At 41.3% G+C, this 21,661-nt stretch overlaps 1 protein-coding gene across 1 annotated transcript; it reads left to right on the top strand.

The window, feature by feature from the left end:
- Positions 1–200: 200 nt before the first annotated feature.
- On the top strand, positions 201–20,264 carry LOC149316590 (testicular spindle-associated protein SHCBP1L-like). Its single transcript, XM_089518317.1, has 10 exons — positions 201–416; positions 1,435–1,584; positions 5,196–5,410; positions 6,974–7,180; positions 9,613–9,831; positions 15,439–15,544; positions 17,222–17,384; positions 17,715–17,965; positions 19,659–19,781; positions 19,914–20,264. Exons 1-10 carry the CDS (start codon positions 201–203, stop codon positions 20,148–20,150), a joined length of 1,887 nt encoding a protein of 628 aa, XP_089374443.1. The 3' UTR covers positions 20,151–20,264.
- The last annotated feature ends 1,397 nt before the right edge of the window (positions 20,265–21,661 follow it).

Here is a 21,661-nt window from a genome sequence, read left to right as displayed (position 1 = left end):
CAGCAGTTCCAGGGGTCTAAGGAAGATGGGACTATTTTCGGCTGGGTTTATATTAGCCGCGGAGGGAGACAGGGCTGATCACGGGGCGTTCTGAGGCCGTAACGGAATCCTCTGCCATTGTCCCTGGCTAAGTAGTTCCGGCTGGCAGATGAATCCCTGTAACAGACCAGAAGGCGCTCAGTGGGGTTGCAAAGGCAGCAATGGATTCAAGTGCCCCCCAGAGCCAGCAGGAGGAAGGAGGAGAAGAAGGAGAAGGAGAAGGGTCTCTGGAGGGAAGGTGGCCGCCTCAAATGCCCAATGGGAGACAGGAGGACGTGGCCCAGCCCCTGCCGCTAAAGTTCCCTTCCTACCTGGAAGCCCTGAGTGGGAGGGAGATAGTGGAGCTGTTCTGCGACCAGCTCCTCCAGGGCTGCAAGGTGCGCCCCTAGTGGCGGGGAGAGGAACTGAGGCTGAGGGTGGGCAGTTGGGAGAAATAAACGCAGCTGGGTCCCACTTTAAGGGTGGGACTCCCATCCATGGAACCACCAAAGGCTTAAGTACCCAGCTTGATCATGGGGCCAGTTAGCTTACACACATTGCAAACCGCTCAGGGAGTGGTGCTTAAGTACACTGATAAGAGGTATAGAAAGGTCTCTGTTATTGCAGCTTATCCCTTAGGCAAATAGCAATAGCAGCTTCATTTGTATCCCGCTTCATACAGAACTAATAAGCTAATTGCCCCCACCAATCTAGGTATTGATTTTAGAGACTTCAGAAGGAGTCACACTTGAGCCTCTGGCTGGGATTGAACTCGCTTTGTGAGTGAGTGGCTGCAGTACATTTAACCACTGCGCCACCTCTTCTTGCTTCAAATCAGGATCAGGGATGCCCCCGGATGTTATTGTACCTAAATCGCTGCCTATCTAGCCGGGATGCCGCCACCCGGTGAGGCCTGACCGAGGCAGGATAGAGTGGCACTATTACTTTCTTTGATACAATATACTTCTATTGATGCAGCCTAGAATCACATTTGGCCTTTTCAGCTGCTGCATCACATTGCGACTGTGTGCAGGTTCACAGGGATGCCCATCCAATGGGATGGCAGTTGCCAGCGGTTTGTCCTGTAACAATGTGCAGAGGCAGTGCAGGGAGGGGGGGAGTAAAAAAAATAGTATCCAGTAGCACAAGTTGAAGCCATGCTGTGCAGTCATGACGTGCGCACTGCAGCCGCTTTAGGAGCCAGTGCTGTGGTTGGTTGGGACTCGGATCACTTTCAGAAGAGGCAGCTTTTTCCTGTCCGTCTGTTTTGCCCATATGACAGGCTGAGAAGAAACAATGCTTTATTGGAGAAAAATAATGCAAAATGATGACTTGTTTTTCAAAATTAACCATTTCTAAAACTGAATAAAGTGAGTAATTTGGATAATGTATATGTCTCCCTTCTATTCTGTCTAGGCAGAAGATGCCAAGCAGGTAATGAGTAAATATCTTTATGAAAAAATGAAGATGAAGGAAAAATGGCTTGGCATCTGGGAGACCAAACCAGACACTTTTTTTACCAGTTCTGAAGAAATCACCGCACCAAATGTTGGTGTGCTTGTTGAGGTAGCAAAATCAATGTTTACTACTGATTTTATTACTGAGATCAGTAACAAATGTATTAATAGTTTTAAACGTATACTGCTTTTCAGAAAACTAGAATTTTTGACATTAATTTTAAATATTGCAGGGACTGCTACTAGTTTTTGGAATTTTCTGCTTCCTTGTGTCAGAAAATATTACAAATCTTTGTTTTTGAATATTCTAGTATTTCCATTACTGAGTTAAAACACTGCAAGAAGGGAGTTAAGTGGTTTAACTAGACTGTAAGCTTAGTTGAACAGAGACTTAATTGTGTGTAAACGATCATACAGTCGGCCCTTCTTATACACGGATTTTTTATACAGGGATTTAAGCATACACGGTTTGAAAATGTTCCAAAAGAGTATAAATTTACCTTGATGTTCCATTTTTTATTAGGGACACCATTTTGCTATGTCATTATACTTAATGGGACTTGAGCATACACGGATTTTGTTATACACGGGGGATCTTGGAACCAAACCCCAGCGTATAACAAGGATCAACTGTAAGAGTATACTGTATGCATTCTGTTTTAAAGCAGCTTAATGGAACTATTTTTATGAATATAATTTAGCTCTGAACTGACTACAGCATATGCATATTACTATATAAAATGCCTTGTGACTCAGTAACCTTGTGTGTTGATTTTGATTATATTTTGAGAAGGACTCCTAAAGCAGGGTGGAATTCGCACAGCCCTCCAAATGTTATTGTATGGCAACTCACAACATCTTTCATCACCGCCTATGATACAGAAAGGGGCACGGCAAGGCTGCCTGCTCTCTCCACTTGTATTCATTATGGCAACAGAAATATTGATAAGCCAAATAAGAAATAATCCAAAAATAAGAGGACCGAGAATTACAAATTATGAATATAACATCAAAACCAATGCTGATGACATAGTAGTCTTTTTAGATGACCCGTTAGAAGAAGAAAATATCAACAGGTTAATCATGACATTACAAAGACTTGGAAATATTGCAGGATTTAAAATAAATCAAGAAAAATAGGTGATCCTGACAAGAAACATCTCTAAAGAGGAAGAAGAAAGATTACAAAAGATAGCTAAATATTTAGAAAGCAAGTTAATTATTTAAATATATGGATCACGAAAAAGAGCACTGACCTATTTGACAACAATTACAAAGATACACGAAAAACATTAAACAAAAGATGGAAAAATTGTCACAATTAAAACTTTCTTTTTCCAGGAAAATAGCAGCAATTAAGATGTCCTTATTTCCTAAATTTAATTTCCTGTTTTCTAATCTGCCAATAATCATAAACAAAAAACCCTTTGCTCAATGGAATTCCAAAATCAGAACATTTATCTGGAAGGAGGAAAAATTAAGGTTTAGGTGGTTTAGGTGGAAAACTCTGTCCAAAGGAGGGCGACCAAAATGGTGAAGGGTCTGGAAGCCAGCCATGTCCTGTGAGGAACGACTTAGGGACCTGGGGGTGTTTAGCCTGGAGAAGAGAAGGTTAAGAGGTGATATGATAGCCCTGTTTAAATATTTGAAGGAATGTCACATTGAGGAGGGAGCAAGCTTGTTTTCTGCGGCTCCAGAGATCAGGACCCGGAGCAACCCCCCTGTATGTGTTGGGATTTGGTTCTTGTGGTTGCAGAGGTCAGAGTCTGTACCTCCCTGCACAACCATCCAAACCTCCTGGAGACCCACCTTTTCCATACTACCTTCCTTAGTCATGACCACGTATTGGTTGGAGGCAAGTGGTAGGATGGCTGAGAACTGTCTGTCTCTGTGACTATTGGCAGATGCCCAATGCTGAAGGTATATCTCCCTAAGTGTCCCCCAGAGGTCCTAGCAGATGGCATAGTCGTGCATCTGACTGAAAGTACATAGCCAGACCTTACTTGGTCATTCTCTACTCACTCCTCCATGGCAATGGTGGGGTCAGGCGCAGGAGGACAGGGAGTCCTGTGGGAGGGAGAGAGGAGACGTATCATGGTCCCTCAGTGTCTAAGCCAAAGTGCTTATTCTGTTTACCTTTACTAAACAAAACCTTTAATGTCTCAACATCCCAGAAGTATTGGAACTCAAAGTGATTGGGAAAAAATACAGTCATTGTGGTTTAATTATTGTATATGAACTAATTCAAACTTTCAGGTGGAAATTATTTTTTCACATGCATTCACATTATTTTTTTCATATGTGTTGCATCCATTCATTGTTAAAAAAATAAATGTTATGAAACTATGGATTCTGTAGAAATAGAAAATTGTCAGTGGAAGAAATAACATTTTTGTTTTGTTTTGTTTTTAATCCACTTCTCTTTCTCTGCTCCATATCACTGACCAAATCCTGTACATCTTGCTTTCCTTGAGATTCATGGACCAGTCTGGAAAAGATTAACCTCTGTCTTTTCCAGTACTTACTTTTGTGAGATAAACTGTGGTGTTGCTTGTCCCTTGTTCGGATGGAGCTCTGTCCTTTGCCGATAGAGCTGGCTGCTCTCAGCCAAAGGTCACCTTAGTCAAACAGTTTAAAACATGCCACATCCCCATGATGAATTTTCTTTCCATCTTTGATCAGAACAAGACACCTGTTGACCGCCCCCAGGGCCCCTGATGTAACTCTTCTCCCTTATTCAGCAGAGACTTTAGAAAGATCAATAATGCCGGTTTTGGACTTTTTTTAAAGTGTTCAGTCACTGCTATCCTTCCCCATCCTATCTGTCTTTATTTGTAATAAAATTATTTACTTGGACTGGCTTCTTTGTTTGCACCTTCTAGCATTTGCCTGTTTACTCCTTGTCACTATTCTGTTTGGGGTTATGCTGGCGGAGTGAATCATAGCAGTAAAAAGTTAAAATTAGACTAAGGGCTGGCTAGCAAGGACTGGAACTAGGTTATACACCATAACATTCAGAGGAATCCTGCTCACTTGGACTGGATTAACTAGGATCCAACCATAGTAAGCACACAGAACGAAATAGTAACTGTTAATGATAACAAAGGTCCTAAACACACTGCAGAAATAATCCAGTTTCAGTCCGCTTTAACTGCCCTGGCTCAATGCTAGGGAATTATTCTGGCAACTGTAGTTTTGTGAGACAATTAATTTTCTCTATCAGGGAGCTCTGGTGCCACAATAAACTACAGTTCCCAGGATTCCCTAGCACCGAGCCAAGGCAGTTAAAGCAGTCACAATGTGTTTTGGACCAAAGTGACTTATCCCACAATAAAGATTTCTTATTCAATTTCCCTTGCTTGGTGTTTATATTGACTTAATTGTATCTTTTTCTCCCTCTTGCTTTCCACTCTTGTTTTTTATGTTCTTCTTGTTCCTTGCAAGTCAGCCAATTTATAGAATAATTTAGAAAATGGAACATTTCAGTTTTTATCAGTATAACAGAGCAATCCTGTGGGGGACTTAAGTTGCTGAAACAGCAGCATAACTTCTTTCATATCTTACAACCTCCCAGCCAGTGTATGTTGAATATAGTTTTATGCCATACATTGGTTTTTCATACGTATTAAATAAAAAAATAAAATTCCTGAATATACCGACAAACACACATTTTTTATTTCTCTTTACATAATAATGGTTTATTTCTTTGTTACATTTTAGGTTACTTTCAACGTGCCCGAGCATTTCTGTCTTAACATGAAAATTCCTGTCTCTATTGCTGAGCCTTTCTCCTCTAATATTGCCAATATTACAAGACCTTTAGTTGAAGAAGTTCTGGACAAAAAGGATCATTGTGTGCCTCTTTCGGAAATCGTTCCTGTTCAGGGGCAAGACAGTGCCGTGTCTGACATAGCCAAGGCTTTGGAAATTGTGAGGTATGCTTTTTCTTCAATGTAGTATTCAACAGGGTAGTAAATATCAAGGACGTGCCAAAATAGAAACAATGCTCATATATAACCAAATGTAATAAAGATTTTAATTAAAGACCAAAATATTACAGCAGAACTGAAAACTCAGTTAATGCACTTTGGGACGAATATTAGCCCATATCTCTGTTTGAAGCCTTGGAGATTTCTTTCCAGTCCAAGATGCAGAATTCACTGGGATAAATAGCTATATGATCTATCTTCATAAAAGGCTACTTCCGCTGTTCAATCTAAGGTTACAGAGCCCTAAAGTATTAAAAACCTAACAACTTGTGTGATGGTTAACTGACATCTGATCATCTTCCAGTACCGTACATTTTAAATCATTATTTGATAGTTGTTAGATAAATGCTAGAAGGTACAAAGAGCCAAGAAAATTTTTGAAATGCATATTATAACATTCTGAATTTCTGGCATTCTCTCAGCATGTACTGGGAATTTGGGTTTACTACTTTTTAGACTTGGAAGTTATGGAAGTTCAGTAAATATATACAGTCTTTAAACCAATCTCCATATTTACAACAGAGGTGGGGATCGTGGTTTCCCAGATGTTGTTGGTAACTCCTGGTTTTCCTCACTATTGGTTGTGTTGGCTGGAGCTGACAATAGATGCCATTCTGCCACTTCCAGAACACTGAGAGATTCCTAATGCTGGTTTACAAGAGAGATAATAATAATAATAATAATCCTATTATTATGTTTATTTTAGCCAAGCAACAAAACAAATAATTTTAAAAAATTCTCTTTGATCCCACCATTTTGGAGAAGCTGAAAAGCAAAAAAGCACAAATACCAACTGATGTTTTATTTGTTCTGTACTAGCTGATCAGCAAAATGGTCTCTCTTCATCATAATAAAAATGTTCTAGCTTCTTTATTGTCCATTGTCATTTCATGTTATTTTCTGTTTGGTTCAGTCCATGTAAAAGTGCTCAGGCTGCCCAGATGTTGTGGGATTTCAATTCCCATCAGTTCCTGTGCAGAGGATGATGGGAATAGCTTGTTGTTGTGTGCCTTCAAATCATTTCCAACTGATGGTGATCCTAAGGTGACCCTGTAATGGGGTTTTCTTGGAAATAATTCCAGAGAGGTTTTACCTTTGCCGTCCTCTGAGGCTGAGAGAGTGTGGCTTGCCCACGATCATTCAGTGGCTTTCCCTGGCTGAACGGGGATTTGAACGCAGGGCTCCAGAGTTGTAGTCCAGTGCTCCAACCATAGCATCACTCTGGCTCTCTGAGGGAATAGTGCTTCATCATGGCCTTGGGCAAGTCATATGCTCTCAGCCTCAGGAAAAGGCAAACCTCCTCTGAAGAAATCTTGCCAAGAAAAACTTATGATAGGATCGCCTTAGAGTCACCATAAGTCAGAAACAACACATACACAATACACCTTTTCTCTCCTACTAAGTTCTAAGTCTCTTAACAATTAATGTTTCTAAACTATGTTACAGTATAATATACTTTGATGCTCTGAAGTAACAGATCAAGGTCATGTTATTGTGCATCTCATTTAGGTTTTTCAATGACTTCCTTTGGAGAAATTGGGATGGTGGTGGTGATGGTGATGGTGATGGTGATGGTGATGGTGATGACGATGACGATGACGATGACGATGACGATGAAGATGACGATGACGATGAAGATGAAGATGAAGATGAAGATGAAGATGATGATGAAAATAGTGAGAGTTATACTGCACAGATAGAAGCGAGAATTAAGATGTAAGTATCTTTGTCAGACTTTGGTGGGTTACAAACCGCCGAAAAGCGGCGCTCTGCCTCCGCGTCTGGTTGCTGCGTCCGGGAACTGCAGCAGCCAAACTGCACGGTTCCTGGACAAAGCAAAGAAGAAGCGCCAAAATGACGCTTCTTCTTGTGCCCCAGATGGAACACCGCGACACGCTACTCGCACACTCGCGGCGTCACATCCGGGGTACAACGTGCGGACGATAAGCGTCCAGCACGTAAAGATGGCAGCGCCCGGGTGTATAGGGCGCCGCCATCTTTACGCCCTTGTCACGTGCTAGGGGTGAGGCCGGTATGGATGCTAGGTCCTCGGCCAACCCCTAGCACGTGACGGGGGTGCTGCAAAGGCCCATTTCTAACGGGCCTTCGTTTTCATAAAATGGAGAGGAAATGCAACTCCTATAGTAATATCTGTCCAACAAAAGAATAAGGATTTTAAAATTAAAACTAATGGCAAAATTTATAGATTGGCAAAGCAGCTGCTTGCAAAGGTGAGTAACTGCTAGGCCATTCTACTGATTTTGCAATTAGTTTTGCTTATCTACTGATTTTGCTCTGAAAGACTGCTCTGTCTTCCCCAACAGGAACGGCAAGTGTCCCAATGGGAAAAATCGATTCCAAACAGGACCCCTTTTCATAGTTGGAATGAGCCCTTTGTCAGACCTTGTTTTCATAAAAAGTAGAGGAAATGCAACTCCGATAGTAATATTTGTCCAACATAAGAATAAGGATTTTAAAAAGTCACGAAATGACCACTTTATTAGTTTGAATACTAACATGTTATGACGGCTGGGCTAGAAGCCTCCTCCCTGATATTCTGATATCATATATAATAGAGGGATGTCCTATCATGTGAAAACTTCCTTTTTCACTTTGAAATGGTGCAGTTCAAAGCCAGAATTATCACCTCATGGAGATGTGAAGATCTGGGAGGAAGAGCTGAAAAATGTGGAGGGAGGATTCTTCCTGAAGCATTTTTCTAACTGGAAAAGTTGAAAAAAATAGATTAAAACCTTTTGGTTTAGAATTTAGGACCTAGTTTTCACATATTTACTGCCCCAAATCACTTAAAACTATGTAAGAACGTTTTTAATGTAAGATTTTGTGTACCATATAGATGGCTACAGTTCCCATTCAAATAGCATGGCCTGCTTGCAAAGTGGGCTGTAGCCACAGTCCAAAACAGCCCGCCGGCAGGAGCGGATTTAAGTTCCAGCTCTTGCCCCATAAACACGGCCTAAATACAGTTTGCGGCCATTTTGGGGGGGGGGGGTGTAGATGACACACAAACACATACGCACACCAAATCAGGTGGAAGACACACCGAGGTCATGCTTTATTTGGCCCATGCATTTCAGACTTAGATTTCCTTTTCTCTGTTTTTTTATGGTTGTGTTAACGTTTGTGTGACGATATGAGGAACCAGTAGAAATAACTATGTCCCTTTGTTTTGCAAATGCTGACAATTTCTTCTGTTTTTATTGGGGGTTCTTTCCCTGCTTCTCATAAATTAGCAAAAACAAAGGGAATCTTTGTAGTTCAGGACCTTGTAAGCTCCATTTGTAACAAAAATAAAATTTAAAAAAGTAAATTCATTTTGTAATTTTTTGCTTTTATGTCAACCAAGTTATGTGTAGTGTTTTATATTGTAAAGTACATAGTCTATATATACTTTGTTCTGTAAAGTTTCAATCTATAAAAGGTAGGCACATTCACACTGCATTTTAAACTGGGTTCCAAGTGTAAATTTGGGGCGTTCATACTTGTGCTGGGTTTTCCTGGGGGTTGTTCACATTCACACCGGTTTTTCCTGATCCGAATTCGGGCAGGGAAGTGCAAATCACCCTTAACTCGGGTTTTTTACCCCAGGGATTTTGGAGGTTCTTTTCAAAAGAAGCAGGGTTTTTGCAGCAGCCATCAATGAGAACTTCCAATTCGATCCCATTCAGAGCTCCCCTCTTCCTCCTCCTCCCTCATCTGCCCCCATCTGTGCCTGGATCAGCCTTTCTCTCCTTGTCTTTGGCCCCCTCCTCCTCTTCCTCCGCCTCCGCTGCCATGACTGCCAGGGTCGAATCTCTCCATGGCATTTCATGTCAGTATGAACGGGAATCCGGGATAAAATGCCACGGAGAGATTTGATCATGGCAAACCCATGAAATAACTTATTTCTTTAGTATGAATGGGCCTGGTGTTAGCTCCGTATCTCTCCCCCTCCCCATTTTTTTCTGAAATTGCTTCCTCTCTGACTTGGGTGGAAAAATAGGTTTTCTTCCCATAGCTTTTCAGTTGCCATACATTTTACATTTTTACATTTATGCCATCTCATCTTCAATTTGTGAGTATGGAGACTCAATTTTCTTGTATAAAGCTTCAAAAGGAGATGTTCTAATTTTCTTACCTCTTCATAGTTGGTGTGATATCAAGAATGGGAGTATTCCTGCTCCATTTGCTCGTCAGTTTACAAGACATCTGGAAAAGTACAACAGTAAGCATTGCAAAATGATTCGTCACCAAACTAATCTTAAGGGAGAGGCCACAGCAGCACAAAGTGTTAAATGTTGGGAAAAGTTTTATGAAGTAAGAACATTACGGGAATTATTAAAAACATGGGAAGACTTACGTCTAAGGTAATTTCATTTGTCGTATGGGTTTTTTTAAAACAACAAGAACAATGGGCTTTTAAAGTAAAACAGTAATGGCTGCTCTTCAGTTATTTGCTTGTAATGTCTGTCATTTTGTTTATTAATTATAAATATAGTCATCTTGGTACTAAATTACATAACAGTCCTATATGTGTTTGCTCACTCCTAGTTCCTGGGTGGCTCCTAGTTCCTGGGTTCCTGTAAGTGGCTATAAGACTACAGCCTTAGATGTTTATAGGCTGTTGAAACTGGGATCACAGCAGCTGGTTCAGAGCCCTATATTCTTGAGTAAATGTAGTATGTGTTCTTGTGATGCTAGTAAGATTCATCCAATTGTTTTAGATTTGTAGTACATTGCTGATGTTCTTAGAAAGGTAGTTCCATAACCTTTGGTTGAATATATATTTTCCATGCATCCTTATGCTTTAATCCCAAGCATCTCCAGTTGATGGATCTGAAATAGGGGAGCTGGGAGCTTCCCTCCTGCAATCAGAGGCCTCCCAGTCTGAATCTGCACTGCAGAAATAATTCAGTTTAATATTAGTTTAACTGCCACAACTCCATCCTATGGAATCCTGGGATTTGCAGCATCCCAAGGTTTTCTAGTTTTTGTTGTGGCATCACAACTATAATGAAGACTAAATAGCTTTTTTAAATATGGATTACAAATAAACATACTTGTAAAAGCAAGCTTCCATGATAATTCTGAAGTTTCTTGTGACATAAAAGCTGCCACACTGAGGTTTAGTCAGGCATGTTCATCATTTACTGCAAGTAAAATGGAGCTCCTTTTCGGAGCGTGCATCATTCCTGCAGTAACCAAACAGCTCTGGCTCCCGGGGTGTCCAGGGGCATGAAATCCCAAGGATACCTCTTTTCCACACCACAGAGAAGCAGCATTTTGTCCCGAAAAACTCCAGATTGGGGCCACAGAACTGCCGGTGAGGCTGCCCTGCCCCCCACACCAGATCGAAAAGGGTTGCCACAGACGTACTCCTTTGCGGCAGTCTGTACTGCACCTTAGATAATTTAAAAGGTTTATTTTATTAATTTAAAAATGTGCCTTCAAGTCTTTTCCCTTTGTGTGTCTTTTAAGTCACACAAGCCTTGGGTTTTCTTGGAAAGATTTGTTCAGAGATGGTTTGCCTTTGCCTTCCCCTGAGGCTGAGAGCCTGTGACTTGGCCAGGGTCACCCAGGGGCTGAGCTGGGAATCGAACCTTGTTCTCCAGAGTTGTAGTACAATACTCAAAGCACTACACCTAATTAAAATGACTGGAATCCTGTTGGTCACAAACATACATTTAACTAAGGTTGACACACATGTACCTTTTCTGAGTCCCTCGGCATCTGATAGTCCTGTCCATGTCATGCCCAGCCTGGAGGATGGCTTGGAGGACTCAGAGGATGAGCTAGAGCCCCTGGGACCTGAACCTGTAATGGAGGAGCCAGAGCCCCTGGGGCTTGAACCTGTAACGGAGGAGCCAGAGGCTGGCCCTAGTTCTGCTGGACCAGAGTCTATGGCCCCTCCAGAGATTCAGCAGTCAAGTTTGCCTGGTGCCGAGGCTGTGGACACGGAGGAGGATCTGGGCAGTGTGCCTACCTTCAATGAGCGTCGAGCAGAAAGAGAGGGCCTTCGAAGATCTCGGAGGCTTTATCAGAAGCGTCTTCGTAATCAGACACAGCTGAAGGCCGGCTCCTTGCCTTCTTAAGCACCTAGAGCATGTGTGGTTCTTTGCCAGTGGATATCTGACTCTTTTAGAGGAAAGACTCTGTCTCTGGCTCTTTTGGCTTCTTGTCTTGACTACCCGGAAACCTTGACCTTGGACTGCTTTATCGACCTGCCTATCTGTTGCCCTGAACCTCGGACCGTCTGACAATTCTCTTGGTAATCCCTTTGGTAGAACTACTGTGAATCTCCAGGACTGTGTAGCTTACACTGACTTTGCTGTGCTGGGAGGGGGTTTGTTTGTTTGAGAACTAGCTGCCTTATCAGCCCTTTGGCTGCTTTCCCGGACAGTCCGCAGGAGAAGAGGCTGCTGTCAGAACAGAATGCAGAGATACAGAGTGGTTCCCAATCAGCAAATGGGTAATTTGCATACGATCACCCTATTTATTCAACTTGTATGCAGATAATATTGTTCACACAGCAGACTTAGAGTAAGAAACAGGAGGTTTGAATATTGAGTGAAGGAACATTAACAATCTTAGATACGCAGACAACACAATATTACTAACAGAAACCAGCAAGTACTTGAACAATTACTGAAGAAGGTTAAGGAGGAAAGAGCCAAGCCTAATGTTGAACATTAAGAAAACAAAAAGTAATGACCACAGAACAACAAAAACTTGGGCAATGGGAAAACCCAATTAGTCAAAGAATTCCCATACCCTGGATCAAACATAGACCAGAACAGAAACTGTCGTCAAGAAATCAAAAGAAGATTAAGAATGGGAAAGGGCAGCTATGAAGGAACTAGATAAGATCCTAAAATGCAAAGATATAATTCTGAACACTAAAGTGAGGATCGTTCGAACCATTGTATTCCCCACCTCCATGTACGGATGTGAGAGCTGGACAGTGAAAAAAGCAGATAGAAATATAGTGTGTCTTGATTTCAGTAAGGCCTTTGACAAGGTTCCCCATGACATTCCTGCAAACAACCTTGTATAATGTGGGCTAGACAAGGCAACTGTTACATGGATTTGTAATTGGTTGACTGGCCGAACCCAAAGGGTGCTCAACAATGGCTCCTTTTCATCCTGGAGGGAAGTGACCAGTGGAGTACCACAGGGCTCTGTCCTGGGGCCAGTGCTGTTCAACATCTTTATCAATGACTTGGATGACAAAATTCGGAGTATACTTATCAAATTTGCAGATGACACCAAATTAGGAGTAGCAGCTAATACCTCAGGGGACAGGACCAAAATTCAAAATGACCTGAATAGACTAGAAAGCTGGGCCAAAGCTAACAAAATGAAATTCAACACAGAGAAATGTAAGGTACTGCACTTAGGGCAGAAAGTAGAAATGCACAGATATAGGATGGGAGACACCTGGCTGAATGAGACTACATGTGAAAGGGACCTAGGAATCTAAGTAGACCACAAGTTGAACATGAGTCAACAGTGCAATGCGGCAGCTAACAAGGTCAATATGATTTTAGGCTGCATCAATAAAGTATAGTGTCTAGATCAAGGGAAGTCATAGTGCCACTCTATTCTGCTTTGGTCAGGCCCCACCTGGAATACTGTGTCAAGTTCTGGGCACCACAATTCAAAAAGGACATTGAGAAACTGGAGCGTGTCCAAAGGAGGGCGACTAAAATCGTGAAGGGTTTGGAAACCATGCCCTATGAGGAACGACTCAGGGAGCTGGGGATGTTTAGCCTGGAGAAGAGAAGGTTAAGTGCTGATATGATAGCTCTGCTTAAATATTTGAAAGGATATCAAATTGAGGAGGGAGCAAGCTTGTTTTTTGCTGCTCCAGAGACTAGGATCTGGAACAATGGATGCAAGTTACAGGAAAAGAGATTCCACCTCAACATTAAGAGGAAAATCCTGACAGTAAGGGCTGTTCGACAGTGAAACAAACTCCTTCGGAGAGTGGTGGAGTCTCTTTCCTTGGAGGTCTTTAAGCAGAGGCTGGATGGCCAACTGTGCCAATTGGGGCTGGAGCAGCCAGAGGCTGCTCCAAGCTGCCAGTTTGCTTCACCACAAAATGAACTAGAGGAGGGCAAGGAGCATGAGAACTGAGAAAAAGCCCCAACTACTTTAAAATTTCAGTCTGATAATCAAACAATCTTGGATTAAACCAGCTTCATTGCCATCAGCCTCTAAGTGGAATGAAAATATGTACAGGATGTACACCTAATTCCATAGAGATCGCTATCAAAATCAGGCAACACATCACATTCTGCTCCAGTACATAAGAAAGGTGTTGGATATCTTTCACAGGAGATTGTACACTTCAGCAGCACTGACTGTTGGAGTGGAAAATTTATGGACTGCATGTAAGCTTATCCAAGTTTCCTATGGGATAAAATGTAATCTTTTATTCCCCACTCGCCAGACAAGCATAGAGAAGCAGCACTGCAGTTTCATCAGGAGGCACATCCATTCGCCACACAACAAATACAGTCTGCTCATCATACTGGAGATTGTGCAGATAAAGTAATGTCTGGTGCAATAGCTCTAAGAAGATATGCTTGGCTGAGATCAACTGGCCTATTAGAGGACACACACAGAAAAGTAAAAGATCTGCCATTCAATGGTGATTATGTCTATGACAGCAAGACTGATGAATCTTTCGATCACCTCTTCAAGGCAAGCCTAACTGCAAAAAAAGATGGGTTTTGGAACCCAGAAGTAACAGTACCATCCTTACATATCTCAGGGGTAACGACAATCATCTACATATTCCAGATCAAAGTCGCCTTCCGGTTTATCCCATATAACATCACAACAATAATCTTTTCCACAAAGACGTCAATATACTGTAAGCTACAAAGTTTTCAACCATTGGTATCTAAGAATCATACACATTTTCCAAATCCAGATTTTTACTTTTTGGATCAGATAATGCTGCAGCCAGTTCTGTCTCAGGATTCCAGACTATTCTGCTATTATTCTGCTTGGCAAAACATCACCACAGATTCTTGTATATTAACCATCATATGTCTGGGTTATACCATAGAGATCTCAGGTATTCCACTTGTTGGCATATTCTGTGACGCTCTTCCATCCATGCCTTTGATAGAAGATATTTCTGCTCTGTTACAGAAAGGTACAATGGAAAAACTTCCAGCTTACTGGAAGAAAGATGCATGTTTGAAGAGTTTCATCTGCAGTCCATTGAGTCTTACCTGTATCTTTCCTTTTGGTTACAGATAGTGTCTTTCTGCACTACTCATTGACAATATACCTGGCTTAATTCCAAAGTTCCTCTGGTTCTTATTTAATCAGGGTTAGTCGTGCAAATCTATGATCTAATTGGAATAGTGGTTTATAAATAAAATGTATTATTATTATTATTATTATTATTATTATTATTATTATTATTCACTTTGTCTTTAGATTCCATTAGGATGCTCTACAAATTTTCTTTTGGCATGCTGGTTGATTTAGCATTCTTCTTTAGTTTCATTCTCACTTTTGATATTAGTAGTTCATAGTCTTGGCAGTCATCTGCTCCAGGACATGTTAGGCTCTGTCTTCAATGAATTCAGTTCTCCTTGTGGTTGTAAAAATGCTGTTTTTACAAAACAACAAAATAAAAGTCTTGATTGATGGTATGCATTTCTGGGGACTGCTGTGGATAGTTTCAGTTGTAAATTAATTGACTGGGGGAAAAGCAAAAAACACTGAATATTTCATATTTGGTTTGCTCTGCATTTGAAAAGGATTTCTAGTGCCAGACATTCCTGGCATGTTCATTTTGTATAGTGATATTGTTCAGGCCTAAATATCTGCATTTGTTTAAATCTGGGGGGAAAATAGAGTGGTATGTGTACTTGAGACTAGCTTGCTTAACATACATCCACAGAACGCTTTGTTTAAAATAATTGAAGTTTTGAGTTCAATTTCAATTTCAGGGTTCATGGACCTCTTTTCCGAAGAATACTGAAACGAAAGAAAGGATACAGAGAAGACGGAAAACCTATAACTTATATTGTTGCAAAAACAGTGACAGTGGCAATGGTAAGGAAATGTTCCTTTGTAGAATTATCCAAATGGCTGATTGCTGCTCGCTGCTCCTCCTCCTCCTTTTCTATCTCTTCTCTCCCTTCCACAAGTTATATAGTGTCTTAGTTTCCTGATCTATAATGTGCAGAATTGTTCTACCTCACATCAGACTCAGGTGTTTATCACACTGAGGTTTTTGCAGCTCTGATCCGAAGCCACTGCGGGTCCAACGATGGGAATTCACGTGATAACATGATGTATTATCACACGTGATTGCTTTCTATGGGTGGTCGTTCCAAGGCGAATCCTCAGTGAATCCGAAGTGATTCCTGATTTTTGTGAATTCACAAAAATTGTTTCCAAGCTCACTTTGATTTCAATCCGAATTGCTCTGGTGTGGAATTCAACTTTGCTTCCGTCCTGGTACACCCCACCCCAAACCTCCAAGGTCCCATATTTCCCATGATGCTGTGCAGCAATTTTGCCCCATTTGCTTCCAGGGCTCGGAAGGGTAGATTTAGGTGTAGAAGAGAAGGGTGAAGGGAATGAAACAGGAGGCTGGGGGAAGAAATAGGAGCAATGGAGGGGACCATCGGAGGCTGGGGGGAGCAACAAACTCCAACTCCCAGAATTCCTTAGCCTCAAGCCAAGGACTCCACAACTAACTCCAACTCCCAGAATTCCATAGCACTGAGCAAGGACAGTTAAAGTGGAGTCAAACCGGATTATTTCCCCAGTGCGGATGCAACCTAAGAGAAGGCAACTGTTACAAAGGGAAGGAGAGTGGATTGGATTCAGGGATGTGGTATTTTAAGGAGTATGGAGGACAAGGGAAACCGGATACATTCGAAGGAAGCAGGTGGGGGACGCAGGGAAATCTGACACAGAGGAACCAGGACACATCTAGAGTAAATCGAGTAAAAAATCAATTAAAACAGAAGGGAAGAAGAAACATGAAGCTGTCATTCATGTGAGACTAGCATTCACATGAAACTGGAACCAGGAAGTGGCCCCCTTCTTCACTCCGGAAGTGTAAGAGGTATCAATGCTTTCAGAGCCCCAATGAGCATGCGCAAGGGTCCCAATTCGAATCGTTGAATCTGCATGGTATGTACTGGTGTGGTAATTCAATGTGCATTCACTCTGCTTTGACCCAGTAATTACCACAATTTCATTCTTCAGGTGTGGTAGTTCATCATGTGAATTGCCTTGGATTTGAAGTGACTCCGCTTCCCCCTTGCCATGGAAAGGCCACGGAAGCACTTCGGTTTAGAGTTCCAGTTTCACGTGTGATAAGGGCCTCAGTCAGTGTCAGCTCTTGGGAGGCGGTGGTGGTTTTGGGTGTGGTAGTAAAGCTCGGATGAATATGACTTGTTTTCTAACTAAGCACATTTACGGTAGACCGAAGGATCTTTTCTTTAATTTTAATTTGCTTTGTTAAACTGTTTTCATAGACTGATGCTTCAAACATGCTGGCAAAGGAGATAAAGACGAGTATTTTTGTGTTGATAAGGTATTTTGTTATTGCACTCAGTAATTTCAAAATGTCTCTATTCCTGACTGTAGTGTTTATAAGTAAATTGGATTTATTTTTCAAATAATTCCTCATTTCTGGCTTATAAATGGAGTTGTAACAGTTACAGCAATCTGATGTTGACTTAATTCCCCTTTTTCACATTCTCTCTCATACAGTATGTCCAGGTTAAAGACTTCTCTTCCAATGCATTTATCGAACAATGTCATAACTTAAACTCAGCTTTGGACAGTTGTTACAGTGGAGATCATATCCTTATCTTCCCTGGAGAATATAAGGCAGCAAGACTTTCAATGTTAACTGAAGATATTATTATTAAAGGTCAGCAGAATATTTATCTTTTTCTTTTGTGTTTACAGTTACCAGATTAGAAGCAGCTGCTATGATTTTTAATGAACAGATTAAGAAAACCTAAAGAAAATTTAACAGATGGAAAGCTGATTAAAACACGAATCATTTAAAGTTTTCTGTCAAGGCAGTTCTTGTTTTTATCTGTTGGAGAGACATCATGTACATGATACATAATATACATAGTACAGGTGAAGCAATTGTGGCAATGTGCAGCACTGCTCAATCATTTGAAATAACAAAGAATCACTTTAAAAGGAGTGAGTCCTAGAATTAATAACTAAAATATCCTATTTTGTTTAGGAGCTGGAAGACCAGAGGAAATTATAATTACTTCAGAGCCTGATCATGAGAGCTTTGTAGTATCCAGGGCCCAAAATGTGAAATTAATGAATATTACCTTAATACAACAAGGGACTGTTGACGGTATTGTAGTCGTAGAATCCGGACACACAGCTTTGGAGAATTGTGTACTGAAGTGTGATGGAACTGGCATCTGTGTACTTGCTGGAGCTTCTTTGACAGTTATAAACAGCGAGATTACTGGAGCTCAGGTACTCTTTCAGTTCAGCATATGATGCAATATGTATGTGTGAGTGTAAAATGTTTGCATAAAACAGGGAGTATACTTACAAAAAATATGGATTGTTCAGAATTTAGTTCTATTTAATTCCAGATATGTGTATATATTTTTATTGGAAGTGGGAAACTGATGTTGCAAAAAAATGACAACATAGAGATGCTTTACAAATTTCTAGGCTTTCTCAAATTGTGTAACATATTTTAGCAAAAGACCACACTAAATATGAGGAGGCCTCCCTATTAAATGCCAGATGACTACTAAAGGAGATTTTAACAGAAGTGTTCTTTCCCTGATTTGGCTTGTATATGTTTTCAATTGGACTGATCATTCTCTTTCCTATCTCTAATCAAAGTCTGTGTAACTCCACTGGTTTTCTATCATTGCACTCCCTACTTGAGTTCTGCCTCTCAGTTTTCCAAGTTGGGTTGCATCCACACTGCAGAAATAATCCAGTTTGGCACCTCTTTAACTGTCATGGCTCATTGCTATGCAATTCTGGGCATTGTAGTTTTGTGAGACATCTAACCTTTTTTAAAGCTCTAGTGCCACAACAAATTACAGTTTCCAGAATTACATTGCATTGAGCAACAGCAATGAAAGTGGTGCCAATTTAGATTATTTCTACAGTGCTGATACAGCCATAGAAGCTGGTCTTCACTCTCATGGTGCAAAGTGGATTAAAATCATGGTATTTTAAAAAACTGCAGTAGTCACCATTCTCTTCACATACACCTCAGACTTACGAATAAGTAACTGAGAGTTATCAAGAGAGGCCATATGTATTTTGGAGCATAGGCCTCCACTTGCCAAGTATTTGGAGCTTTCAGACTATTTATGTATTGCATGCTTATAGTTCTGTCTAGTTTCTTCGACATGTTTTAACAATGAACAGCCAAGGTGCACAATCCTCATTCCAATCATTCAGTGGTCCAAACACACTGCAGAAATGATCCAGTTTCAGAACTGCCCTGGGTCAGTGTTAGGAAATCCTGGGAATTGATGGCGGGTTACAGACCGCTGCTTTGCGGCGGTCTGCCGCTGCCGCCGGTTGGTCCACGGGGGAGCCGGAGCCTCCACACGGCGCGGCTCCCGTGTGGACCCATAAAGAAGCTCCAAAATGGAGCTTCTTTTTGAGTCGCGTTTGTGACGTAGCGAGGCGCCAGGGGCGCACTCACTACGTCACAACGCCCGCGACGCGTACGGACGCTCAGCGTCTGATACGTCAAGATGGCAGCGCCCATATGAACAGGGCGCTGCCATCTTGTACGTATTGAATACGTACTAGGGTTAGGGGGGTGCGGAAGCACCGCCCCTTCCTAACCCTAGTACGTATTCTATACGTACTAAATGGCGGTCTGTAACCCGCCGTAGTTTATTTTGGCACCAGAACTGTCTGAAAGAGAAGGCTACAGTTCCCAGAATATCCTAGCATTCAGCCAGGGCAGTTAAAGCAGTCTCAGACTGGATTAGTTCTGCAATGTGTTTGGTACGTATATGCCTCAAAGAAGCTCTTTTCTAAATTGTTAACCACAGTGCTATATGCTGTGTATCAGTTTCTTTTTATTCATGCAAAATGTTGACATTCTGCAGTGAACAGTTATTCTTGTCAGTCACAATACCATTAAACTAAGTGAGGGATTTTGTTTTTTGCTTTTTGCATTCAGGGTGCTGGAGTTGAGTTACATCCAGGAAGCACAGCGATTTTGGAGGGTAATAACATTCACCACTGCAATAACTTTAGAACCTGTGACCCCTCTGGTAGTAAACTTGGTGGCATTAATATTAAGGTAAATCATTGTGGATTGCCACTCTTAATAATGTTTTGGAAGAGAGGTAGAAGCAGGGGGATGTAAAGCTGAATAAATTGACTAAACTGCAAAAGACAAGTGTTCATAAACAAAATTTTGATTCCTTAACAGGTCCTTCCACTTCCTAAGCTAAGGATGAAAAACAATCATATTCACAGTAACAATGGCTATGGAGTGACTATTATGAAGCCTTCTGAAGAGTTTTCTGCAACAACTGAAGGAACAGTGGCATGTGCTGCAGCAGGAGATGGGGAAGAGTCTGTTTCCAAGTTAATGCAGGAACTGAGCCTTGACATGAGCACTAATATACTAGAAGAGAACGCTAAAGCCATCACCATCATTAACTAAAGTTGCAGACTGCACATAATTAATGCAGGAGCTGAGCCTTCAGATGAACACTAATATACTAGAAGACAATGCTAAAGCCATCACCATAGTTAACTGAAGCTGCAGACTGCACATAATTTCAGAAGTTTGCTTTGATATATTTGGAAAACTTACTTCATTAAAAGACACTACTAAGTGTGTTCTTACTATGGATACTGTTAAAACATGGAATAGTGATGCCATACTTACCATATACACTCGAGTGTAAGTCGACCTCATGTATAAGTTGAGGACATGTTTTGGGGCCAAAATTGTGGATTTTGATATGACCCATGGATAAGTTGAGGGTAAATCTTCAGGCCATAAAGCAAAGGACCTAAAGGATGAAGCAAAAGAAAACAATGCCAAAGAACATTCAAAATTCCAGCAGGCTCAAACTTAAGGCTGGACGTATGACAGAGTGGGCAGGGGGTTAGTGCTTCCAGGGCAGATTATACGCTTGCCTTTTACCAAGGGATTGTTCCTTTTTTAAAATAAGAGTTAAGATACAGTACTTGCACTGGCCTGTGGATAAGTTGATTCAGGTTTTTTGGGGTAAATTTTTTGACCTAAATTTCTAGTGTTATACATGAGTATAAACAGTAACTGTTTCTAAGTGCAGAGAAAGCTCTTTATAGCTTGATGAAAATAGAGAATTTAAATTTAATTTCCCATTAACAGATATCTGGACCAGAAACTAAAATTACATTGCTAGCATTATAGATCAAAGGATTGTAATTTGAATTCTAAGCCTGCCTTTCCAAGTGTAACTACTAGCGGTATTCTTGTTTAGAAAAGTAACTTCTTTATGGGTTCTATGACACACACAAGCAGTGGCGACACCCTCCAGAAGAGCAGTGATGCCCAGTCAGCCCCCCATGCCATCATGCTCTGTTCAGAAGGGAGACTGCGCACATTCCCTTCCCCTCATGCAGCCTCAATCTGCACTTCTCCTGACGAGAAGGACAGCACGAGGGAAGAAAGTATGCACCGCTTCAGGAAGCCCTGCCCCCAAAATCCTATCCTTAAAGCCCTGCCACTACACCAGCTGACACCCGCTGCAGGGATGCCACTGCACATATGCGTTATTCTTTACGTCTTATTTTTTAATGGTGGCTCCATCTCTTCCCCAGTGAATATGCATCACCATTTATTTATTTGGAGTATTTATACCCCGCTCTTCAGCCACAAAGGCTCTCAGAGTGACTTACAATCCCCCCACACACACAGTTCCCCTCCATTCCTTTTCATCTGCTGCAGTTACAGCAGCACACTGTGAATTTCTCTCCACAACACTCTCAAGACTGCTAAGAGAATGGCTCTTTTTTCCCTTCCCTTCTGCATCTTATGTGGTTTCACTCTGTTTCTTATTATATCGGTTTATTTTGTTTGTCAGTTTTTTCTCTCTGATCTAGATAGCAGAGGTTTGTTGGCAATGAAGATTATGCCAAAGCTACCAAATCGGTCTGTGGCGTGAAAGTGAAGGAAGCTCA

This window comes from Sceloporus occidentalis, unplaced genomic scaffold (assembly GCF_023333645.1).
Source record: "Sceloporus occidentalis isolate IW3139 unplaced genomic scaffold, rSceOcc1.0.p SCAF_3, whole genome shotgun sequence".
NCBI classification, from domain to species: Eukaryota; Metazoa; Chordata; class Lepidosauria; order Squamata; family Phrynosomatidae; genus Sceloporus; species Sceloporus occidentalis.
The sequence above is the reverse complement of the archived record's forward strand: the minus strand, read 5'-3'. Positions and strand labels throughout refer to the sequence as shown.

What these genes read in the sequence shown, in the direction of transcription:
- LOC149316590 (XM_089518317.1), top strand. Translation starts at nt 201, where the DNA reads ATGGATTCAAGTGCCCCCCAGAGCCAGCAGGAGGAAGGAGGAGAAGAA. An exon ending in TGGGAAGACTTACGTCTAAG is followed by an intron (nt 9,832 to 15,438) that starts GTAATTTCATTT and finishes TTTCAATTTCAG; the next exon opens with GGTTCATGGACCTCTTTTCC. An exon ending in TGAAGATATTATTATTAAAG is followed by an intron (nt 17,385 to 17,714) that starts GTCAGCAGAATA and finishes TATTTTGTTTAG; the next exon opens with GAGCTGGAAGACCAGAGGAA.